Source organism: Kogia breviceps, chromosome 12 (assembly GCF_026419965.1).
Source record: "Kogia breviceps isolate mKogBre1 chromosome 12, mKogBre1 haplotype 1, whole genome shotgun sequence".
NCBI lineage: Eukaryota > Metazoa > Chordata > Mammalia > Artiodactyla > Physeteridae > Kogia > Kogia breviceps.
In genome coordinates, this window is record NC_081321.1 from 8,402,252 (window position 1) to 8,429,130 (window position 26,879).

Genomic DNA, 26,879 nt, shown 5'->3' on the forward strand with positions numbered 1-26,879 from the left:
TTCATTTTTAAAGATAATTTGGAGGAGGAGAAGGGGGTGGCTCAGAGGCCACATCAGGACTCCTTCCAGGCGTTTATAAAAACAAGAGCAGTCAGAAGCACAAATTGTGAAACTGAGCAGGACCCTGTGGGGCCCTCCTGAGCACAAAAGCCCTCCTCTCTCCTGTTTCTTGTTTGTAGAAAAAGGCTTTAGTCTCCTATGCCTTCCCAGAGTTCCTACTAATTAGGGAAGAGAGGGAATTCAGAAACAAAGGAAAAGCAGTTAAGCAAGAAAAGCACTGATAATAGTTCAGTGGTAAAACAGAATCCTAGTTCCTTCTCAAGGGATATACCTAACAACCTGATGCATATCCTTGAGCTGTCTGTAGAAACTAAGATTCCCAGCCCCCCAACCCAAGTAGAGAATGGTGACTACATGCTAACCACAAGCATGTAGAACCCAGACTGGCTAGAACCACAAGGTTAATGATAAAGATTCCTGAAACACCACTCCGTTACCTTACCACCAACCAATCAGAAGAAAGTCATGCACCTTGCAGCTCTTACCCCAAATGCTGCCTTTAAAAAAACTCTTTCCTGAAAGCTATCAGGGAGTTTGGGTCTTTGGAGCACAAACTGCCCATTCTTCTTGCTTGGCACCCTGCAAATAAATGCTGTACTTTCCTTCACCACAACCCGGTATCAGTAGATTGGCTTTGCTGTGCAGTGGGTAAGCAGACCCAACTTTTCCTTATTCTGTTCCCAATCACAGGTATTGTCAGCACTGCACTAAGCAACAGCCCTTCTCAAACCTCTCTTCCAAAGTTGTATTTTATTTGAAATGCAAACAATAAAGGTGGGTTTTGTTGTGTCTGAAACACAACATTCATATATCATAGCAAAGCACAGTCAACTGTTTTTTAATTTCTTGCTGAAGAAATGACACTTGTATTTTCCACTGTTTTATTATAAAAATCAACATTTCATTTGTTACAACTCAACTTATTGTAATAATCAAAAAGGGGATTTATACAAGGTATTTTTATACAGTTTAAAATTAAAGCACTTATTTTACAAAAAGGGGGAAGTGAATAGTGGACAAGGGCTGACCAAATGTTGGTCATTAAAATATAAATACATCCTTGCAAAGCACCATCGTACCAAAGTCCATGAACAAGAAACACCAGCTGACTTTAAGACAATGACGAAGATTAAAGCTTAAGAAAAAATTTTAAAACACAGAGGATAAAACATCTGAAAGCAGCACCAGATCCTTCACTTGCAAATAAGGCTAGTCCAGCTTAAGCATCTCAGTATCCTCTTTACTCTTATTATAATAAAATGTCCTCAACTAAGCCCAGATACTTAATTTCATGTAATGTTAGGTTTAATCAGACTTTGCCTTATTTTCTAATATTCATATTTAGGCATTGATATTTAGAGACATATACACAGAGATCTCTCTATCTATATATTTATCTATATCCCTGCCCTTATATTTGATTTAAAATTTTTTTAATAATTAAAAAAATTCTTTTCTTTTAAAAAAAGAATGGACAGTTAAGCAAAAGCACATTGTATAATTCTTTGGTGTTAACTACTGGGCACACCCTAAGTAATGGGAAATCTAATTGTTAGGGCTATATTCCACTTCTGAGTACAAGATATCACTTACTTTATAATTCTACCTGTAAAGTCATGACGATTTTTTTCAGCAATAACTTAAGAATGGTTTAAGAATGCCTTATGAAAAAAAACCCCCAAAACAAAAAAACCAGTAAAATTGATCTTGACTGAAGAAGCATGAGGTCAGTAATTTCATTCTAAATCATCTAGATTAACTGAATAATCTACCTCCCTCTCCGCTCAGGTATAGGCTTAGTTTAACAAAAGGCAGAATCCAATCAAACAAATATCCCGAGTATATGGTTCACAATTTTTAAAATCTTTCAAAATTATAAGAGTAAAATGTTATGCTTTAGGGTCCAAAGTCCTTTAGAAGTCTGAGAATTTCAAAAGCTAAATTTTGAGCCTATTGTGACATGATGCAATCCCAGAAGTCAGAAACCAACCATATGCTACTAGTACTTTGTAAAATCATCTGTTATTTCTCTTGGTTCATTTTAGGTTTGGGATAAGGAAAGGGGTACCAAATAAAATTAAATTTTCTTGAGTTTAAGAATCCTGAGAACATGTTTTAAACAATGCTCGATTATGAACTTCTTTAAGACTCAGTCCATGTCTACACTTAGTGTACAGTCTCATTTATTCCTGCTCAAACATTTGTCAGCCACCGGATAATCACATACTCATACCCACACTCCAGACATACTATTCATGTCATTATTCAGAATGAAGTACTGCGCTTATTAAAAGTTTGACATACTTGGGGGACGTGAAAAGGCCAAGATTTTTGTTTCTGAATCTTGTTAGATGTGTAATGGTAATAACCAACATGCTGCTTTTATGGCATGCAAATCAATGAAGTGGCAAGTTTCCCCCTGCAAGAGATAAAGCAATTTTTAAAACTACACTTTTAAGAATCTAGTCGAGGCACAGGACTTGACAGAGAAACAATAGCAGCAGACCTATCGCAGAGCCAGGTTTGCTTGCTTAAGGCAAGCCTTTCTTTTGTACCCAAAGTAAATAGTCTCTATACTATGATTACTGCTATCAGGTCACATAAATATACACAGTTCAGTAACAGATTAAGTCACAGTTACCAACCCTACGTGAAGTATTCTTCATTAATGAGCTTTTACAGCAAAAGAAAAAAATTTTCCCTCCAAACTAATTTCTACCTAATAAGGATGGTGGCTATTTTTATACCTTAACAATGTCTTAATATCAAATGAGTTGGTTGTATACAAATGATTGACTTTGGAGTATTTTTAAATCATGAAAACATACAATCCTCAATCATCTTAAAATTTTACTGCTCAAAAGCCCCCACCCCCAATTACTGGCCTATATTACATGAAAATGTACTGTAAAGACTTCATTTCTAAATACATATCAACCCTTTAGAATAGCTGTTCTCAAACTTATTGAAGGGTCAGATAAGCTCTTGGTAGTACATCACAAAGTATTTTTATATTAAAATTAAAATAATGATAATTTTCTGCTAAACGTATCTCATGATGTGCTAGTTAGAAGAGTTATAGCAAGTGTCAGAGGCATAACAAAATTTCCTGAAAGAAAAATTAATATTGAGAAAATTCTATGCCTTAACTGTTTTTTACATTGTGAATATGCCATTATCTGATATAAGCAACAAAATCCTTTGGGCCACTGTTCAGAAAACCAGGGCTCTGCAGGAGCCAAGTTCAAGATTATAAAAGTTCAGAATTATAAAAGACCACTTCAGTGAAGAATAGCTTACTACAGGGCACAGAAAGCATGCTATGCTGAATTTCAATTCTCAGATAATTTTAATGACGTCAGTAACTGGGCATACTTCACGCCATACAATCACAATGAATACTTTCGCATTTAAGGAATATAATGAAATTTTATTCATTGCCCCCCAGCATGGATAATGAATCTAGCAATACTCCAAATTCAAAACACATTTTCCCTTTTTCCCCTGATCTGTGCTCTCATATATTAATTTATCTTCCAATTAAAGATCTTGTGTTTAATAATCAAGATAGTCTACTTTTAAGCTTAACTGTCCATATGTTATGAGGGTCAATAAATCTTTCCTGAATTTTGACAATTCTCTCATTGAAAGGTACTCCCCAAAATGTTAAGAATCCATCTCAAATACCAAGAAAGAGGATTCTGAGATTAAGCTGAACTGCCTTCAAATAATTTCAAACAAATTGGCACACAAATTAGTATTTTGCAAGAAGAGGCCATTGCCATCACAGTACAAGCACTTGAACTGAGATATAACAAGGCAATATTCTTCTTAGTTCATTATAGTGCAAGTTTCCACATGGGAAGCCCACTAGATAAAGATGCACATTAAAAAATGTAAACATACAGAATTCTCAAATTCTAAGTGATACCCAGTTATTGCTAACCTTTCCATCTTCATTTGAGCATCAAGCGCCCTTGTGTGTCACAGAACGCAACTTCAATGTCCATTTTGTTAGAACTTGAGCCCTCTGTTCCATCAACAGGAAGAGTTAACATTCGTCTGACTGAAATGCAAGATACTAATGGATTACCATTTATTTATATGCAATATCAAGTGCACCTGATTCATATAAGGTACTCCCAATAATCTAAGCATTACTCTGAAACCGTGTTTTTTTCTCTTTAAAAAGATTACTTAGGTATATTTTTAAATTGTTTAAACAGTTAGTTCACCTCTACCAAAATTCTGAATCCCTTCTTCCACTGTTTTCTCTTCGGTCCTGAAATCCAGAGAGGCCTCAACAAAACAGAATTAAAAAAAAAAAATCATTTGATAACAACCGACCAACACCTGTTAAGGTAAAAAATACATTAGTTTAAAAACACATTCAACTTCAGCAGAGAAATTCTGGAGACATGTAAAAAGCAGGAAACCAACTTCTGGCAAGGTGGCAGAGCAGTGCTAGAATCATTCCACAGGTCAGCCCTGACAGCTGAAGATGAAGCAGCCCCAGTACCACACAGGTCAGGCAGATTACATAAGAGCCTTCAAATATTCCCCTCCACCCGAGTTCTGACAGCTGAGAAGTTAATAGTTTGCCTTCTCGTGTAATCCATATTGTTAAATTTGTTAAATCATCTTAATCCATCATGGAATAAGAGAGAAGACACATAAAAAATATATGAGGTGATTACAAGAATAATTCATGGATAATTTGAAAACAATCTAACCTTCACATTAGGTAACAGAAAGATATTAAACTCATGTCACACATTAGAAGAGGTATGTATGTAGAGATCATTCTGAGAAAAATTGGCCTAAAGAACATGAAAATGTCACCAACAGTTAATGAAGGGAAAACCCAACGATAACAAAAAATTCTCTTTTTAAATAGATTGTCTCTAACCGGAACATATTTAAATGTTTTACTAGGAAAGATACATATAAAAGTGATTTCATACTGTGATATCATATGCTGAAAGTACTGCAAGGATATATGATTAATTTACAACAAAACTTAATGGTTAAATTTGTAACTCTTAAACATTGTCTATATGTGTTGTAAAAAGACATTTTAATGAGCATTAAAACAATCTTGGAAGAGGAGCAGTAACATGTCTAACCTTTGATCATTATGCGAACACAGCGGTCCAAATGAAGAGCTAAGCTGACTGCGGTACAGAGCTGGTAGAAATATTAAAATGAAAACTTAATTTAGAAAATTCCATTTTATCAATCCTCAGATAAAAAACTGTGAATAAATTATGCTATTTTGGCAAAATACCCTACAATACTGCTAGGGGAGGAAGGAAGATGAAAACACCCAGGGAAAAAAATTAATACATGACAGAGGGGTGAGTTTTAAGGTAGGGACAGAAGACTTGCACAACAAACGGCCCCATAGCATCTTACCAGACAGCTGATCTCTCCCACAACAGCAGCACCCCAAATGGATTTTTATAAATATCTATTTTCCTCGATAAAATTGTTGGATTCCTAGAGAAAACAAAGCCCTTTATCCAAAGTTAGTATTATTTCTTTTTTTTTTTCCTTTCATTTCTTAAATCTGCTGGCCTTCAAATGTTAGTTAACATGAAGGTCATTTGGCTACTTCCAAGTATCTATAGTTTGCTGCTCTGAGATGGACTTTATAATTTTTTTCTTCTTCTTCTTCTTCTTTTTTTTTTTTGGTATCAATAAAGCCCAGACATTCCTGGTCAGTGATGCCTTTATTATTCCTGTTTCCTTTGTACTCAGTCACTTCACTGGGTTTAAGGCATGCTTTGTGTATTTAGTTTGCAAAAATAAAACTTTTAGTACAAATTTATTTTTTATACAAATTTTTATGGCACAAGCAGCAAATGTGCTGTTTTAAGAAAATATATAAATATCTTTCCTTCTGTACAAATATCTCCAGTATGCCCTACCCCATTTATAATTTTTATCTGTACATGGTCTGCCTCACCCTTCTCGAAGAGCTCCCTCCCCCCCTCCAGATCTCAACCGAATTCGTGTTTACACTTTCGTGTGGGAGGCAGTCAGAGGAGGAGGGCCCCTCCTCAGGAGGAGTCTGTACAGGGAGAGGGCGGCGGTGGGTAGAGGTGATGAGAGTAGCTCCTCTCTGTGTATGGAGAAGGTGGGCAGCTTTCATAGTTCTCTTCTGCCGACAAGTACTGGCTTCGGGGCGTGGGAGGCGGAGGCACAGGCTCTGAGTCATAGTTCAAGTCACTAGTGTAGCCCTTGGCTGTGGCCACTGAGGTCATTATTCTCCGGCTGGGAGCGTAGTCACTGTCACAAACATCTGTACTGCAGGGTGTGGTGGGCGGTGCAAAGTGCCGGTAACTGTGCGGCCTGTAGCTGGCATAGGGAGAAAATCAGGAGAGGCTGAGTCAGGGTTCTGGAGAGGTGGTTTTCTCTATCAGAATACAGAGGTATTAAACGCAAACTTCACCTGCAAGACGATAAGCTACTACAATTTAAGGCTGCACCAACCAAGAGGCAGTTTTCCATGGCAGATTGGAGGAGGAAGATAGCATGTGTTTCATATTTGTAGATAAAATGTGATTAGAGGCAATTAAATGTGGATAGAATGGGAATGCAGAGGTGAACCCATTCTAGCCTCTGGGTATGTGCTTGTATCTTTAAGTTACCCTGTATCATAGAATAAAAAAGAACTATTCAAAGTTGTATTTAATGGTCATCTTTGGAAAATCTCTCAGTTATACATTTTGGATTTAGTCTATATAGTGGACCTCACCAATTTCTGCCTCTCCATGATCTGTGAGAAGAATGGGTCTTTATCATCTTACATTACTCAAACATGCTAGCATTCTCTCAATACTCCTTAAACGATCTATGATTTACCTGATGAATAATTTAATTATGTCTGAAGACTTCACTCTCTCTTTACAACTCAAATACTGTACAAGCCAGGCTGAATTTTGGTAGACAGCCTAAGGAGCTTATCTATCCCATTATTATTACTATCAGCAAAGGGAAACTGCTGTGGTTTGGGGGAAGGAGTGTTGATGCCCTGTATATAGACAAGCATATTGTCATAAGAGTGGCTCTAACTGAACATCAAAATGATAAATTCTAGGGCTTCCCTGGTGGCGCAGTGGTTGGGAGTCTGCCTGCCGATGCAGGGGACGCGGGTTCGTGCCCCGGTCCGGGAGGATCCCACATGCCGCAGAGCGGCTGGGCCCGTGAGCCATGGCCGCTGAGCCTGCGCGTCCGGAGCCTGTGCTCCGCAACGGGAGAGGCCACAACAGTGAGAGGCCCGCGTACCACCAAAAAAAAAAAAAAAAAAGATAAATTCTAGGTATCCATACAGGACCAGTGAATTTTCTAATACGTATTTCAGAGTCCTAATTTATTTTTTACACCTTTTAAGCTACCTTTTCAAGTAATCTATAGCTGTTAAGTCAAGTCTGTAGCATGGCCAACTAAAGAAAAAGGCACTGGAAAGAGAGAAATGTACTAGTGAAAATAAGAGCTGACAAGTTGCTGGCTTTTCTATCATTTCTACTTCTATCTATAACTTCTTATACCATTCATAGTCTAGGTATAGTAAAGCTGATCTTATTTCATATTTATCTCAATCAAAATTTATTTATATGCTTCCCTATCAAACAAAATGACTGCAAGAGTAGGGCAAGAGCAAGTGTAAAACTGAAGTAACGATTTATAAAATACCTAGCGATACAGAGTGCCAGATAACACCTTAGGATAAAAGCCATGTGAGGCAAGGCCTCAGTGGTATGAAAAGAAATGGCTGCAAAAGACCAAAAGTTACATGACCTGCCAAGCAGGTTCTCGAGCATTTTTACTACCAGTACTAACATGATGTCATAGTATTTTTTAGGTCTTATCTTTCTGTCCAGTCAGGTGGCGAGCCTTGGAGAAATTTGTTGGCTCTACATTTAAAAGGCCCAAATTTCATGTTCATGGGAGAAAAAATAAAAGAGGAGAGAACGAAAGGAAATAGAATTAACAAAATTCTTTTAAGTTTCACAAACTTTAAGCTAGACAAAAAATTCAACAAATGATAAAAAGTTTCACTCTGAAGAAATAAACTGGGCTTAATATGAGGATGTGGGAAATGGTTAAGTAAGAATTGTTTTTGATGCAATTATGTTTACTTGAACCAAACAGTGTTTTATTCAATTTAAGGAAATTAATTTTTTTAAAGTAAAATTTTAGGTCTTTCCTTTTGTGTTTTCAATTTTCAGGTTTCTGCCTTTCTATTTGGCTTTTTAGAACAAACCTGTGGTAGGGAAAGCAACATTTACAATAAAACATAAAAACAATCAGTTCAGAGCCATGCCTATCTTACCCATAAACTGAAATGAGAATTGTGAAGGAGATACTATAAACAATTTCCACTTGCTTTCTACACATCTATAAGGTTATGTATCAGGGCCATCTGACTGGAATATGCTAGAAAACGCCTGATCTCGAAGATAACAGGCACTTGAGGGATGGCAATAAACACTGGGCACTAAGTGAGAGAGCGCGTAAGTTTTTGACTTTCTGCTGGCCTCGCGAATAAGTCGAAAGATGACACACTAGGACTTAACTTGCTCATCCCTAGCTCTACAGCCTCACGAATCAGCACAAAGGCATAATCCCCCCCATTTCTGGCTTACAAATACATTTCAGTTATTTTAGTGAGTCATGATTTATTCCATGCAACTATATGAGAAACTTTTCATTCCAGATTGTAATAACATATGTAAGCAAGAGGTGAACTTAAGCTTCTCTCAACTTTTCTCAAATTCTGTTCCCTTAATACTCCTGCTGTTTTAGAGTTCCCATAACGCTCCCAACCTTAGTTTTATCCCAATATTCCACTGAAGACTATCAATCAAACCTAACCTCAGCAGTAACCTATTTTGCAATCAAGTCACTTTGCGGGGTAACTTCCTTAGAATACTGCCAAAGCCTGGGGGCTCTACCTTAATACTTTAAAAGACAGCATTTTTTACTCTGTTTAAAAAATGTATAGTGCCATGAAGACCCGAACAGACATTCTTCCAAAGAGGAAATGCAGATGGCCAACAGGCACATGAGAAGATGCTTGACATTGCTATCATCAGCAAAATGCAAATCAAAACCACAATGAGGTATCACTTCACACCTGTCAGAAGGGCTATCATCAAAAAGAACACAAATAACAAACACTGGCAGGATGTAGAGAAAAGAGAACCCTTGTACACTGTTAGTGGGACTGCAAATTGATGTGGAAAACAGTATGGAGGTTTCTCAAAAAACTAAAATAGAACTATCATATGACCCAGCAATTCCGCTCCTGGGTATATATCTGAAAAAATGGAAACACTAATTCGAAAACATATATGCACCCCAATGTTCCCAGCAGCATTATTACAATTGCCAAGATATGGAAGCAAACTAAGTGTCCATCAACACATGAATGGATAAAGAAAATGTGGCGCGCGCACGCACACACACACACACACACACACACACACACACACACAAAAACGGAATACTATTCAGCCATAAAAAAGAAAGACACTGCCATTTGCAATAACATGGATGGACTTGGAGGGTATTGAGCTAAGTGAAATAAGTCAGAGAGAGAAAGACAAATACTGTATGATATCAATTATATGTGGAATTTAAAAAATACAACAAATTAGTGAATATAACAGAAAAGAAGCAGGCCCACAGATATAGAGAACAAACTAGTGGTTACTACTGGGGAGAGAGAAGTGGGGAGGGGCAATTTAGGGGCAGGGGAATAAGAGGTATAATCTTTTAGGTATAAAATAAGCTACAAGGATATATTGTACAACACAGGGAATAGCCAATATTTTATAATAACTATAAATGGAATATAACCCCTAAAAATTGCGAATCACTATACTGTACACCTGTAACTTATATAGTATTGTACATCAACTATACTTCAATTTTAAAAAAGTATAATGCCCTCAAAGAAAAGGATTTGTGGTAGGGGCAATATCAGCATTACCAAGACAAGATGCCTATTCTCTCTTGGTGACCATCATCTACTCATTCAGGGCTACAGCAAACTCACAACTAGAATACTTGCTTCTAATAAATACTTCGATTTATGCTGGAGGAGGATGTGTATTACCTGTAGGACCTATGAGTAGAAGGACTGTTTGAAGAATAACCAAATTCCATAGTGTAATGTGATCGCTCTGTGGCCGGGGATGGCGGAGGGTTCAAAATCTAAAAGGAAAAATAATCAAATTATTGAAATAAGAAGAGTCTATTCCAGACAGAGACCATTAGCCTTTTTTCAACTTCTTTTCCTTCATCTCTGTTCATATTCCTTTCCATTACACTAGTAGCACAATCCTTTTTCAAAGAACTGACCTAAAGTAATACTTCAGGACTGTGGCTCTCCACCCGCCAAGACACAATTTCATTATGGCTGAACAGCACAAGGTGATGAGAAGGAAATCTGTAATCTACAAGTCACTGGTTTAAGTGTAGCACAACTGGGTTCTGAGTTTTCAAAATTATAAATGTTTAGAGAAAAATTACTGACTTAGGAGAAATACCAGGTGTGCATCTTCTCTTGGGAGGTCATAGAATGAAGGTCCTTAGCCTCTCAGGAGGTACTATTCAATAGTTCTACTTTTACCCAGTATATGAAATTAATGTCAGTGTTTTCAAATATGCTGGTTGCTACACAGTAAACTTAAAGAAAGGTTTCTAAGTGCTCACGTGGTGGTGAATTCTTTGAGCCTTATATACCTAAATTCTATACTAAAAAACTTTTTATATTACCATCACTGAGTATCCACATTTAAATAAGTTAAAAATCTAAGATCCTGTTTATCTTAGTATTCAAAGTGAACAAAGGAAAACAGACTGCTTACTGCAGGGAAGTAAGTGCCTTTGGTGCTTGAAGAACTACTTGACGATGCTCCTGTGACATGAGCTCGGTCATAAGGGGGTCCGCTGCTTCCCCCCATGATACTGAGGGAGCTTATCATTGATTTACCTCGAGACATTCCTAAAATGAAGGAGGATCATACTGAAGTTGAATAAGATCTATAAAAATGCATGAAATAATTTTATTCAGTACTAGAATTACAAATACCAATAGTCAGATAGGTTGGCGTTAAAACAATTTATGCCCTCTTTTCCCAGTGATAGTTGAAAACACTTAACGGAAAAGAGAAACAAATGTTCCCTAGAAGTGGACACTTCCACTGAGAGCTGGCCTAGAACAAGGCCAAGAATAGCTCCCAGCCCTTCCTCTTCCCCAGAATGGAAGCAGAGCTGTTCAAACTGAGAGGTTTTCAACCTCTTAGAGGATCTGAGAAAGAAAGAACTGTGGAGAGTGGAGGCTGCAAAGCAGGGCACATTAAGTAATAGATCTGCTCAAAAGAAAACTAAACCCATTTTTAAGGGCATAAATTCACTGCATGGGAGATTACTGCTTTATCTACTGGATGCAAATGTTGGTGGAATCACAACTACAAGGTAAAAGAAGAAATTCCATTTTTTTCAAAGTGACTTCCCAAATTCCACTAACAAAGTTAGGTATGGTAACAAGGAATCATTAACAGTTTTAAAAATCACACGTTTCCTTAACGTTAACATCCAGAATAAGTTATTTTCACAGGGCTCTTGGCCTGGTATCTCTTTCTGCATATTCATCACAAGAAAGGTTTCTTTTCACTGAGGGTACCAAAATGCATTGAAAAGAAAGCTGGGGCTTCCCTGGTGGTGCAGTGGTTGAGAATCCGCCTGCCAATGCAGGGGACACGGGTTCAAGCCCTGGTCCTGGAGGATCCCACATGCCGCGGAGCAGATAGGCCTGTGCGTCACAGCTACTGAGCCCGTGCTCTGGAGTCCGCGAGCCACAGCTACCGAAGCCTGCGCGCCTAGAACCCGTGCTCCACAGAGGGAGAGGCCACCGCAATGAGAAGCCCGTGCACGGGAACGAAGAGTGGCCCCGGCTCGCCGCAACTAGAAAAAGCCCACGCGCAGCAACAAAGACCCAACAAAGCCATAAATAAATAAATTTTTTTTTTTTTTTTTAAAGCTGTACGTCCCTAGAGCAATATGGTCTCTCCCAAGTATAGAACATCTGGCAACTTGGCTATGTTTGAACAAAACCTACTCCCACTGTCATCACCTAAGTTAGGAGAAAACATAAGATGATATATACCTCCCTGCTATCACTCAGGTATTTCTAAATCTCTGTTTGCTGAAAAGGAATCTTCATTTTTTGGCCTCCTTTAATTCCTGGGCTCAGTAGTACTGAGGTCTCTTGGTAGTGAACCTAAAGAATTGTGGTTTATGACTCTTTTCACCAAATGACCAGTTGATTCATTTTCAGCAGAGCACATCCAGAAATGCAGTATATGCAGTAAATATATTACATATAAATGCTTGTATGTACATATATTTGCTTTATATCCTTTGGCAATTTCTACCAAACCATACCTAAGGACTTCTGGGTAAAGAGAAGTTGCTAAAAGTAAAAGAGAACATTTGTTCTTATAATTATTCAAAGTGGTCTACACTGACATAGACTGTGGGCAGTATTCTGTCTCCATAAGGGAAACGTGGCAGTCTCGCCAGGACCCAAGACTTGGTTCTCAATGGATCAGTCTCAGCTCACCTGGAAGAGATCCTGACAAAGAGCTTGGGTGTGGCACATAACCAAGGGGCACAGAAGCTGGTCCATGAACTACATAGTCATTAGTCATGGTTTCCCCATCGCCCTTCATACGTGGACACAACATCCTCTGGCAAATAAAGTATATGGTTCCAGACACAAAAATGGTAACAATTACTCCAATAACCGAGCCAACTGTATTGGTGGCCTGTGGTGCTGGCTCCTCAGTTGGATCTAAAATGGGAATGCAGTACAGTTATATAATGGAAAAACAACTGTAGGTTCAAAACAGTAATTAAAAAGAGGGCTTGCAAGCAGAACGTGGGACTAATGAAGACAACTCGTAAACACTTTTCTCTTTCATGAACACATATACATCATATGCCCCACGGATATATACATAAACGTCATTGTTAGGAATCAAAACGAATTATCCTTCAGTGAAAACAGACACAGAACAATACATTCGGAAGTATAATTGTAAATCAATAACAAAAATGTTAATTATAGACTTAAACACCATTAAGAAGCTTAAAACCATATATATAGATAAAATCTATCCTACTTCATTCTGTATACCATAAAAATCAATAAAGGTTACTTTGGAATTTCAGAGAAAATTTTAGGGTCAGAAGGGATGGACCTGGAAAAGTCATCAAATGTTTTACCTGGAATGGTAAAGAAGCCAAAACCAGCTCTGAGCTTGATTTTAGGTCTGAAAAGTGACACTTAGGCCTGGTGAAGAGAGAGTAGAAGCTACAGGTGAGCATTAGCTCTCAGGCCCAACATACTGCTGCCCTAAGGGTGAGTCTAGTTGCCTGAGGGCAAGGAATATAAGGTCTCTGATACTTAAGTACCCGAGGACTCAGAAAGAAAAGCCAGAGCATGAGATGCCCATGACATCTATTTTCATGGAACCCCTGAGCTATCTGAGGTTTTGGAAGCAGAGGGCATCAATATTAGAGGTAGAGGGAAAGAGCAAAAGGGCTCATCAGATTCCGAACGTTACTCTCCTATTCAGAAGGAAAATCCTTCCATTCTGAATAGTCAGACTATACTGCACAATTGCAGATCCTTTAAAAACCTTCCTTCTGCTTCATCTGGCCTCAAAAGCGCCCATCCACATAGCTAACTCACCCTATGATTAAATCCAAGAAATGAGAGAAAACAACATCACTAAGTTACATAATATGTAGGGGCTGCCAGTCCCATGTTATCACCTATGGACCCTGAGGCACAGACTCCTTAGTCCTTGTGAGCAACAGCCCACCTTCCTCATTCGTTTTCAGAGCACTGGCATTCCTTTCTAACGCCAACCTTCAAGAAAGAACGGTTTACACTCACCATCTCCAATTCTTAGTCTCTGGGTCACATCGTAACTCACTGAAATTAGACTTCTGTCCTCACTACCACAATGAAACTAGTCTGCAAAGGTCAAAGTTCTCCTATTTGCCATAGTCAATAAGCTCTTCTTCTCACTGACATTTCTACACATTCGATATTGCTGACTCCTGTTTTCTTCTCAAAGATGCCCGATCCTTCCAAGATACCACTCTCTCAGTTTTACCATCTGATTATTTGCTGTTTCCTCTCGTTGGCTTCATTCTCTTCTGTCTGCCTCAAGTGCAGGTGCTTCCCAGAGATCTACCACCTGCTATTTTCCTCCACTGCTTACTCTCCCGAGGAGATTTCGTCTACTGGCTCAGCAGTAATTAACATTAGTAAACTAAACAGCCCATCTCTCTCTCTCTTGAGCTACAGACCCATATAGTTAACTTTCTGAATAGCTACAATAGGATACCCAATGGGCAACTTTAATGCAACATAATCCAAACGGAACTCATAGTCACCATCATTTGTCAATGTTTCCTAGAAATAAATGATGGCACCTGTAGCAAATTAAAGGAATTTAAATTAAATTTAAAACAAAAATAAAGTAATTAAAAATCTACATCAGCTAAACATGACATCCACAGTCAAGATACAAAATGATACTTGGGTTCTTAGTCTCTGCCATATATTCTCGTTTATGACTCCAGTCACTCAATGAGGTAACCTGTGAGTCAACCTAGACTTATCAATTCTAAGTGGTTACCAAATCCTTTTTATTCTATTTCTGGAATAACTTTGAAATCTATCCCCTCCCTCCTTTCCACCACCACTGCTCCCCTTGATTTAGACCTCCACTGTCTTCTGCTGGAACTACAATAGCCTCCAAAGCATTTTAAAATTATAGGCTGCAAGTTATTAGATGGTAAAATCAACTTAGTGGGTTGAAACCAGCATTTTGAAACAGAAAACTTCAGAATGAGTTCCACACAATACAGGTAAATACTGTTGTATGACACTTTCATTTGTGTGTACTCACATCTTTGTATTCCTCTTGATGTGGTCAAAACATTTTCAAACCTAAAACCAATCTAAAAAATTTCCCTGCCATAATCTTATCACCTCCAATGCATCTGGCTTTACAGCTTTCACAATTATGTAGCCATACCAGTCCTTCACGTAAGTTTTTCAATGGCTCTCCATTATTCTGGAATACTGTCTAGACTCCTTAGAGGAAAAGAGTCTAGACAGTCGTGATCTCACCTTTACATATGCTATCTCCACCTGACACCCCTCAAGACAGGAGCCTGTATTTTGGCAGAGCCCAATCGACATGGAACTTCTCAAAGGTGCTCCTTTCACGCTGGTTTTGAGCAGGACAGGACAGTCCCTCTGCCTGGAATGTAATCTCTCCACTTATCCGCGTAAGTAACACTATTCACTGACCAACACCCACCAACCTTATGCACCATTTTTCTAAGACGTTTTCCCTGATGAACCCCACCTTCATTCCTAAAGATCTGACTACTCTCTTCTTTGTGCTAATCCTTGTATAGATCTCTATTACAGCACATTTAATATCATTTATCACACTCCTTTATCAAGTACCTACTATGAGCCAAGCTATATGTTTTATATACATTAAATCATTTAATTTTCTCACAACAGCCATGCTAAATATTATCTTCATTTTAAAGATGGAGAAACTGAGGCCTAACAAGAGCAAATAATTGCTGGTAAGCGGTGAAGTTAGAATTCAAATCAATCTCTGCCTGGCTTTAAAATCCCTCTTCTTACTACCTCCAACCACAGAGGACTCTGAGAACCTTGGTACAGGTACCATGTATCCTCAGCACACAGTAGGTATTCAGCACATGTTTGCTGAATAAATGAATAGTTTCCAAAAATTTTAGTGAGTCTCCCATTTGAATTTTGTATAAGTACCAGCTTCAAGTCTTTGTTAAGATTAAAGAGCTTTAAAATGAGTTCTGTCTAAACTCCACAAAACCAGGGTAGGTAGACCTGGCTTGTGTTGAATTCCATTCAGAACTGTTTGTCAATTTGGGATATGTTTTATCTTAGGACATTAGTCAATAGTTACAAACCCTGAAGAAATACAGGTTATTTAGCCTAAGGTCCCCAGTATGGTGGCTCAAGTATCCTCAGGCTGCATTTTAAGGAAGCTCTTAAAAAGTCACTGAGAGACTGGTAGAAACTTACCCAGAAAATAAATGGGAGATTTGAAACATGGACCAATGTTCAGAAACTCTTAAGTTTAGACCACTGATTGATTTCTACATATCTAAACTGAGAATTTCCTAACTTTAGTTTTGGCAAAACAATATTCTTTTCTGATGCTTTACTAAATGTTTCTGTGAAGATTTTTGTACGTAAGAAAACTACTGTCTCTAAGAAATTATTAAATACAAAATGTAAGAAATCCCTGGCACAAATAACTAACTTAATAACTTGTTTCTTAATAAGGAAATATTGGTTGTAAGTGAACCTCACACATAAAGAAAAGGAAAAGCACTTTAAAAATTCTCCCTTAAGAGTAATAAACAAGGTTTGAGTCATACTTACAACAATCCAGTTCATCTGATTTGTCGCTGCAATCTAAATTATGATCACACTTCTTGTGTTTTCCAATGCACTGACCATTGGCGCAGCGGAATTGATCAATTAAGCAAAGCACTGAGGAAAAAAATGCAAATAGTTTTCTTACTTTTGCTACCATGTAAAGGTAAACTCTGGCAAAAGTCAAAAAGTGCTTTCTGGGCGCAAATGAAAAACAAATTAGACTTTTAGAGAAAACTTATAAATTATTCTCTGGGGATTTCAACTGGTCGAGAGAGAAAAAAGAAGACAAAGGAATCCAGCACAAAATTTCCTATTTTGTCCTTTATGCTAAATTTCATCTTTCACTAACAATTCTGTCAAGAATTAAAGATTTCTACATGCATTTCTGGACACTAAAAATTTCCAGAGAATTTGTTTGTTTTTTTTTTTGTTTTTGTCGTGGTTGTTTTTTACTGTGTTAAAGGTTAGCAGATAAAAGAAGAAAATATGAAATTATTTTACGTTGTAATAAATAAATCAATCCACTAACTGAGAGCTCATTGGAAACAAGGACTAGTTTTACATACTGCAGGTCTAATGTTCTGGCCTCATTTCTCAACTTGCAAAGCTTACTAACGTGTATACACCTTACCCATGTTAAGTGAATTAAAACAATTTAGAACATGCTACTATGTTTAGAAATAATAAAGTCAAATACAGTTGAAAAACCCCAAATCTACCACTGAATGAGCCAAAGCAATACTCTGAATTTCAAACAACTTAATTGCAAAAGGACTCCATAACCAGGCCTAGGAATTTCAGATACCTTCACAGTTCTTCTCATCTGACTTATCCTGGCAGTTGGCATCTCCATTGCACCTCAGGGCACCGTCAATACACTGCCCACTGGCACACTGGAACTGGGACTCAGAGCACACAGGACAATTGAGCTCATCACTGTGATCTTCACATTCAGTAAACCCATCGCACCGCCAAGCCACAGGGATACAGTCAATTTCTCCCGTGAAACAAGTAAACTGCTGAGGAGAACATGTTGGGGGTTCTTCAAATGAACAAGGGGGAGGGGAGTGACAAAAACACAATCATAGTCACACAGAGGTACAAACATTGACACCTGAGTGAAGCCCATTTAATAATTAGCGTGTACAAAACACTTTATAATAGATAAAATCTATAAAGTGTCTCACTGAATCAGAGAAGAAATATAATTTTTACAGTACTTCATTTAGATTCACTAACTTACAAAACTGTAGGGCAGAAGTTTTCTCATATACTATAATTCAAGTAGGATTACTGAATTTGCAATCCGTTATAATCTCACACATAACAATCGTCACTATAATCATCAACCTCCAAATATTTTAAAGTTACCTTAGAATTCATAACTCTTCTAGCCCTGAGGTTCTCAAATAATGGTCCACAAACCCCTGGGGGTTCCTAACCTGCGACCTCTTTCAGGGAATTGACAGAAACTATTTGATAATAATATTAACATGTCACTTGCACTGGTGCCACAAAAGGCATGGTGGGTAAAACTCTTGGCACCTTAGCAGATTCAAGGCAATGGCACCAAACTGTACTAGTAGTCACTGCATTCTACGTAGTCACATACATACGGGGGTGGGGGGCGTTGGGGAAGCCAGTTTTATTTAAGAATGTTCTTGATGAATCAGTAAAAATATTAATTACATTAAAATCAATTCTTTGAGTACCTGTCTCCTCAATACTGTCTGACAAAATGGGAAGCATGTATAAAGCTCATGTCGCATACCTCAGCCATGATGGTTTCTTAAGGGAAAGCATTCTGAGCTATAAACGCAACCTAAAATGGGACACCCTTCTGATGTGAAAGAACAACTGACAGATAAACTATCGATATTTGCACTTGGGTATTAGGCAGGAAGTTTTAAAAAAATGAACCACTGAGTCAATTATTTCAAGGAAAACAATAGCAAATCATAACACTGTACTTCTGTGGCAAATTATAACACTGGAACTTTCGATCAGAAATTATAATTTTGGAAGACCTATATCCAAAACTAAACTTGACAGACTCCTAGTACTTAAATATTTTTATGATGAGATTGGTGGTAATATTAATGGTATTTTTTTCAATACTGTATAATGAAACGCATCAAAATCTGAAGATCTGGGAATTTCTGAGTGGAATTCTAATATTTCCAAGTGACCAAGTGTAAGGTTACAAAATAGTGCATGGGTAAAATATCCATTCTGAGCACAAGATAAATTAACAGATTTCAACATAAGAGACTATGAAAAGTGAACTGATATGGTTTCAAGTTCCACATTACAACTAAACCTATAAAAAACCACCACTTGTCAAGATTTGGTGTAGAATTCAAGATAAATGTACATAATTATTTGAAAAGGCTATATTATAGTCCCCCATTTTCCTCGTATCTGTATGAGGCCAAATTTCTTCATGTACTTCAACAAAATTACGTACTACAACAGACTGAATGCAGAAGTAGACATGAGAATCTAGCCCAACATCTGAGATTTACAAAAATGTAAAAATAATGCCATATTTCTCACTAAAATTATTTTGCTTTAGAAGATACAGTTAATTTTCTTAACAGTTTTAACTTGAGAACATGTAAAGGTTTATTATTGTTATTTTTTAACAAATATTTCTTAAAGTTCTTGGTTTCAAATCCTACGGTAAAAACAGATAAATAAAACCCATGCAAACAAAAGTTCTCCTCAGCATTTCTTTAAAATGTAAAAATATGCTGAGACCAGTTGGAGAACTGTCATTCAATCCCAATTTCTTTGTTTTGCAAATGAAGAAATTGAGGTTCAGAGAGGCTAAGTTATCAGCAAGGTCAAAGAGCTTCCAATGAACAAGAGTGACTAAAAAAAAAAGAGGACTAGAAGGGCAGTCTCCTTACTTTTAGCCCATTGCCTTCACTACTGTATCACAGGCCCACTGACTCCTTTTAAAAACTTGTCTGTTAGTAAATTCCCTAGAGAACACAACTTTATTATATGACTATGGATCAGAAAACCTTTTATCCTTAAAACAGAGAATACTGGATAGAGAATAGAGATTACAAGTGAACATTTTACATGGAGAATTTGAGGGATGTTTTAGAGGAAATCTGAGCCTATTATGTATAGAGCACTGTAACAGATCATATGGAGAATAAAAATAGATAAAATATGGTCCATGTCCTTAAAGAGCTTTTAATTTGGTTGGGGCTAGGAACACACTAATGAATATAAAACATGATTATGTAACTCTGAGCTGCATGGGGCTAACGAGTGCTACCATTCAGAAAAAGGGACAACAGTAACAGCTAGTGAAGCTTTCTTCAAAGATCATGAGGAAGACTCATCAGCTGCACCTTGAAGACGAGAGACTGAGGATGCGCAGGCAAGAAGAGAAATACATCCCTGAAATACCACAAGAAAATCCACGGAAGCAAAACAAAACAGAACATGTCACGGTGATGTCAAACTCCAAACAGCCACACGAAAATACAGGGAGCAGACTGGGCAGAAATACAAATGAGATGGGTTTTGGTAAAATAGGCTGAAACGAAAACACATCTTGAAGGTCAAGCAGAGAAATTAAAATTCTGTATTGCATTTCCCTCCATTGTAAAAATCAACGTTAAGTCACAAGAAAAATCTTGTATAAAAACATTCACTGCAGTTTCACTCTTAACAAAAACTGAAAACAATTAAAATGTCCCTCAACACAAGAATAATAAACTGTGGCTCATTTATACAACGAAACGTACTAGGTAGCAATAAAAAGATAAAAATGACTGATGCACTCCACGATAAGGATGGATCTCAAAAAGATTCTATGAAGCAAGAGAATCCAGACATACAGTACATATGTCATGATTCCTTATATAAATAAAGTTCAAGAACAGGCAAAGCTGAACTATGAAGATGAAAACCAAAAAAGTGGTTACTTCTGGAGGAGAACTGGCTGCTAGGACACAGGGAACTTTTCTTAATGAAAACACCGTATGTCTAGATTTGGGTGTTGGGTAACACTGTTGTACACATTTGTTAAAAACTATGCATTTAATAAAACTATGCATTTAATATATACATTAAAAACAATCACTAAATGTGAAAGGAAAAAACACTGGTCTTTTACAGGACATTTTCTAAATGAAAGGTGATATCTTTGATTCAGTTTTACTTACATTATCATTACATAAAGGCATATTTTTCTAGGATTTGCCTTATTAGAGCAATAATCTGGCACCCTGACACAGAAACGCTTTTTTTTTTTTTTAATTGTGGTAAAATATATGTAACAAGTTTACTACTTTAGCCATTTAAAAATATACGGTTCAGTGGCATTAAATATATTCACATTGTTGTGTAATGCATGCTATTTGGGGGAGAGATACCTCAAGTACCAGAGCTTAACTTTTACTATGCACATATCTGATCTCCCCGACTAAACTGTATGCTCTGTATCAAAGATTTGCAAATCTTCTGCAGTCCAAACAGAGTGCCTCATAGCTGCTACTCAATACATGTTATTTATTATTTTTAAAAAACTTAAAGGAAAGTCAGAAGAATAAAATATTCTTCTAATACCATCTTATCAATAATTTATATATATATATATATATTTTTTTTTTTTTTTTTGCGGTACGTGGGCCTCTCACTGTTGTGGCCTCTCCCGTTGCAGAGCACAGGCTCTGGACGCGCAGGCTCAGCAGCCACGGCTCACGGGCCCAGCCGCTCCGCGGCACGTGGGATCTTCCCGGACCGGGGCACGAACCCACGTCCCCTCCATAGGCAGGCAGACTCTCAACCACTGCGCCACCAGGGAAGCCCAATTTTTGTATTTTGAGTGTAAGCCCTTTCAATCTTTGTTCACAGAAATACATTTTTAATGTAATTCTCATCACAGTAGAAAACACAATTTTAATATTTTTTTCCACTTGCACCAAATTTTGGCTACATTTTTACATCAGCTTATGCTCATAATGTTTAATAGCTATATAAACTCAGTTATTTTACTAACTTTCCTATCATTAGAAATTGTTTTTAAATTTGTCACTGTAGAGAATAGTCTTTTTCCTTCAGTTGAATTAACTTAGAATTCTCCCCAGAGGAGAATTTCTGAATTAAGGGAATAAATATTACAATGGCATTCGAAGCTACCATACTTTGCTTTAACAAAGGGATATACTTAATCTGTTATGGTCCCATGAGTGACTGAACCAATTTCACTACAACATTATTACTACTCAGTGATATCTTTAAAAAAACAATTTTTTTTTTTTTTTTTGGCTAGGCAAATAAGAGAAACAACAGGGAACTGCTGATAGAACTGAACAAAAGAGTATTCTTTTCACTGGATACACTCCCAGCAATGACATATAAACTAATAGAATCTAGGATCAGTGGATGGAGACTATAGGAGGTAGAATTAATTCACTTTGTTACCCTTTGGGGTGGGAAAAGCTACTTTTTTAAATTAGGAAATAGACTCATTCACAGTTATGAGTTTCCCCTTTTGCCTTAGCCCCAGGGTTAGGTTACACCTATCACTTGTCATGATGAATTCACTCTTAGAATAATCCCAAAGGCTTGTATAGTGCAGAAAATGAAATATAAGTGAGCAATCAAGTTAGGAGAAAGCAATTTCACTGTCAAATCAAAGAATGCTAGACTAAGTTTTGGAACATGATTGGCATTTAGACCTTCAGAAAAAAAAAAAAATAACATATTTACCTCCACATAGTAGCTCATCTTGAAGCAGAACCAAGTGCATGGGGCAGGAGCACCTTGTAGTACCATCTCCCTTTACAAGACAAATATGTGAACAGCCACCATTATCCTGAGTACAAGGGTGCTGCCCTGCAAAGAGAAGAGAGAAGAGAGAAGGGAAGAAGAGCAGAGGAGAGGAGAGGAGAGAAAAAAGAAAGGAAGGAAAAAAGAAAGAACGGAAAAAGAAAAGGAAGGGAGGGAGGAAGGAAGAACAGCCCAGCCAAAATCAATTACTTTTGAGTTACCAACAAAACCAAATGTAAAATTCCTTTGAATTTTATTTCCACACAATATAATTTCTCACCCCATCCCTACACAATCTACAAGCAAAGGAGGACAACAATGTAAAACACAAAATACTTCTATCCAACCACTGTTTTTACATATTTATACATAAAATACTTTACAGTATTTAAAGTAAGGTAACGGTACAGCTCATGTTAATTTTTGTGAATAAGAAAAGCTGATTATTCAAACTAAAAAAATTGCTAGGGAGAATGCTGAAACTTGGATACTATTCTCTTTAAAATATAAAAACTCTTCTAAAGATTTTTAACTCCAAACTTCTACCTTTCTGAGAGATAAGATGAGTTCCCTCACAAAGCAGGCTCCAATGAGGAGCCTGCTGAAAATTAGAGTTGTTAGAAGAAAAAACAAGTTCACAGGAATCTAACCACCCAGAGACAATCAGAATTATTTGCCCGGTCAACTGCAAAAGAACTTGCAATGTTACAGATGTTTAATTTCCTCATATTGGGGTTAAATTAAATAAATACACTGTCAGGCACATGTCAAAGTCTGTCTCATAAGTTGTATTTAATGAAATCATTGTTTTGACTTCTCTACCTAGCTCGTGTCAAAAGCAACTCGACAGCTGTCATCCCAGTAGCCACCCATTTATTATGACTCTTTTCTCAGTAACACATCAGTCCTGCTTCAGTGTGTATTGATGAGATTGAGGGAGCCAGCTCTGTACAAATGAGCAGATGTGTGATACTACACATATATGTGTAGTATCACCTTTTAATTCTCAACCTTTTAATTTCTCAACCTTTTAATTCATGACACTTTTCTCAATCTTTTAATTCATGACATTTTTCATAAACAGCAATCCCATTTTCTTTAATGTTATTAGAAATTTGAAAAAAAAGTTTTTCTAACTATAAAACCATATTTAAATGTTGAATTTTAAAGATATTCCCCCTGAAATTCTGAAAACCTTCACTGAGATTTTTCTGCAATAAAATGTTCATATCAACTGAATAAAAAACTTAGCCATTACATCATCTCTACTAAATCATCTTCTGTTAAATATTCAGCATGAATTATATGTCATAACATAGAACGACAACAATTCTAACTTTCTAAATCTCAAATACCTCCTAACTTAACTTCTAAGTTCATGAACAGTGACAACACAATGAAGACTTGAACAAGCTACGGTGCTCTCATTCCTCTTCCCTCCTTTCATACTCCAATTCATTTCTGAAGCATTGTGCCAAGAAGTTAAGGAGTTTCAATACTTCTCTCATTAGTCCTCCATTTAACATTTGCATTCCTGATACACTGTATAAGACCTATAGTAGTGATTGCTAGGAAGGCACATTTGATGACAGACACATATTAACAAGAGTTAACAGTATTACATAAACACACGTTAACTAGGCCAAGATGACTAGTCATTTTCAAAAGTTTTCAGTAAGACAAAAAAATAATTTATGGCCACTTTTCTAAGCTAGAATTGAAAAACTTATCCAAGAGGGGAAAAAACAAGCTCTTATTAAACACAGTCTTCTCTAAGTTTACACACTAATTTTTAGTCTGTTTTGCTTTTGCTTAAGAATAGGTTTATTTCCATGATAACTATAGTCATCATTATATAAATGTAACTTTTGCTTTTGTTGAAACCATGGGGATGTACATGGAACAAAAGAAATATATGCTGTATACCAATATTCTTCAAAGGGCTGAAGGAGAGAAAGAAAAAACATGACAAGCAGAGTCCTTGCTATACCTGGGGAAATTTTTGAAAACGAGCAATACCATTCCTTTCCCCCACTCCTGTTTCATGAGGAAAAGGTATTTCATATGAAAAAGCTCCCAGGTGAATATATAAGGCTTTAAAAACATGAAGAGTTTTAAAAAAAAGAGGCAAAACTAAAAGTGTATGAAAATCTTAAAGATAAATAAGAAGACACAAGACAACATCTTAATTTTATATCATTTCTTACAACAAACATGAATCTTGTGATGAGCAGCACACCACCAACACTTACTATATTCCTGAAGATTCAGCTCCTTTACTGCATGAATGTCACTAAGCTGGGCAATTCGAGCCTGGACTTTGGTTCTACCCTCTCGACCTGTCATGTCAATTTTTTCAATCATCTGCTGCTGCTTATCAATCCAATATAGCCAGTTTTCAAACACAGTTAGTCCCACAGGCTGCAGAATGTTGGAGTCTTCTAATACTATCCGGTTGGCACCTTAGAAAGGAGAACATTCAACAGAAATGATGCATGTGGGTCAAGTCATACATTCAACAGCTATTTACCGAAAACCAGTTAGATTTTTAAAGTACTGAAAAGGAAAATATGATAAGCACTCTACCAGAAAACTTAAAAACCATTCTGAGAAGATATATACATACCAGAAAACAGGTAACAGACTAGATATCGAAGTGCAATCAAGAGCAAATAAGCATCCAATACATAGTAGATTCTAAGTTCACAGAAATGTAGAAAAGAAATTGAGTTGCTTTCAAAAAATTTTTAAAGCACAGTCCATCTTTCAAATTAGGTCTTATGAAACTCTCTAACATGTATAACACACAAAAACAGTACTTCTCTGGATGAAGCAGTGGTGGTGGGCGGAGAGCTCTGTGTTCTCAGCTTCTCCCACCTGCCGAGCACACCCAAGGCGTCTGTGAAGAACACCACCCTCACCCACTGGGCCACTCAGAACACAGGAGAAAGGACACAAAGGTTACCTGGTTCAAGCTTCACCTCAAAATAAGATTTCTACAACATCCCATACACAGAGCCATCCAGACTCTGAAGAGGCAGCCTATTCTACTGCTGAACTAGGAGAAAGTTCTTTCACATAGTGTGCTGAAATCTGTGCCCCGCTGCCCACCCCCATAGCTTCTCCCCCACTCAAAAAGAATAAAATACAGTAATTCCTTCTCTCTTCCTCCTAATCATCCTTCAAATATCTACAGAACTTTTCCCTGGTCCTTAAGTATTTGATCAAAGAAAGACATTAGCTTAATACTTTGGAAATATCAGGGAAAGTTCCAGGAAAGAGGCAAGCATAAAGCTAAGTTTTAATACATGGAGAAAAGTGGGGAGATATTACGGATGAGAAGGCACCACCTAAGTCAACATTCAGATTCATGGTGGGTTAAACACAAGTCTACTTAAGCTCCCTCCTAAAAATCTACTAAAACGATGGTTAAAAAATGAAGGCATAAACCCTTAAGGACAAATGGGACAGAAGAGTGGAAAAGCGATATAAAATTTACAAGTTGGAGAACAGACAGACAACAGATCAAGAATTTTAGCCTCCTATGAATCTCCTTTCAAGAAGCTAATAGAGGATGTGATCTATCATGAAAAAGGAATTAACGAAAGAAACAGAATCTGGAAAACAGCAGGGTCAGCACCAAGGAGACTGGCAAGTACACTCCCAGGATAACGGTGAAAGAAAGTTGGCCTAGAAAGCAAGCAAATCCAGACTGGAGCAAGATGACAAAGAAATTCAGGAGATACATCTTCAGTTTAAAAAAAAAAAAAAAAAAGATGGATTGCTTGATTTATCTGCATATACTGAAACAATACTTACATTGGATAAGATTAATTTCAGAGAGAAAAAAAAGCTACAGAAGGAAATGTAGCTGATGGTAGTATTTTCATAGCCATAAATAACAAATAATTATGAACTTAAAAATTATGATATAACTAAGCTGGGAGGATGGGAGGAGAGTTCATATAGGTATGTTAGGGATATATGGTTTAAGACAGCAAAATCATTATCTTCCATTAAAAGAAGTCAAATTGTGGTATCTAAAAATTAAAAATTAAAAATCATGAAGCAGCAGTTTTAAACAAGTTATTTTAAACTATCAGAGATGCCTCTGAGAGTAGGAAATGAGAGGAGGAAGGAGTAGAGCAGCAGACTTGGGTTTTATAGGCCAATTAGACCCGTTTGATTTCTATATCTACATGTATTACTCTGATGAAAATTAAAATTAAATTTAAAACTGTAACACTAAGAGTGATTAAAAAAAAGATTAGCTGGTGGTAGTGGAAGGATGGCCTCAATTGGACAACTGGGAAAAATAAGAGGTCAACAGTGTTGCTGGAGGATCCCAGATTTACTGATTTACTCTGATGGCAGTTATAAAACTCTAGAATTAGCAATGAAAAGACATATTTATTCAACAATCTAAGCATATACTAAACACAGTCCAATATAAAAGCTCTGTAGGAGGCTAAAAATACTA

The 26,879-nt window shown here is 37.0% G+C and overlaps 1 protein-coding gene across 2 annotated transcripts in view; it reads right to left on the bottom strand.

Moving 5' to 3' along the window:
- Positions 1-924: 924 nt before the first annotated feature.
- Positions 925-26,879, bottom strand: part of LRP6 (LDL receptor related protein 6) — a 181,320-nt gene continuing 155,365 nt past the window's right edge. For both annotated transcript variants that reach the window (XM_059082624.2, XM_059082627.2), the window contains 8 exons: positions 24,652-24,861; positions 22,340-22,465; positions 17,409-17,645; positions 16,607-16,717; positions 12,698-12,928; positions 10,941-11,077; positions 10,187-10,284; positions 925-6,420 (listed from right to left, as the gene is read on the bottom strand). In XM_059082624.2, coding sequence (XP_058938607.1) covers positions 6,123-6,420; positions 10,187-10,284; positions 10,941-11,077; positions 12,698-12,928; positions 16,607-16,717; positions 17,409-17,645; positions 22,340-22,465; positions 24,652-24,861 — 1,448 coding nt within the window. In that variant the 3' untranslated portion in view covers positions 925-6,122. The remainder of the gene's footprint in view (positions 6,421-10,186; positions 10,285-10,940; positions 11,078-12,697; positions 12,929-16,606; positions 16,718-17,408; positions 17,646-22,339; positions 22,466-24,651; positions 24,862-26,879) is intronic.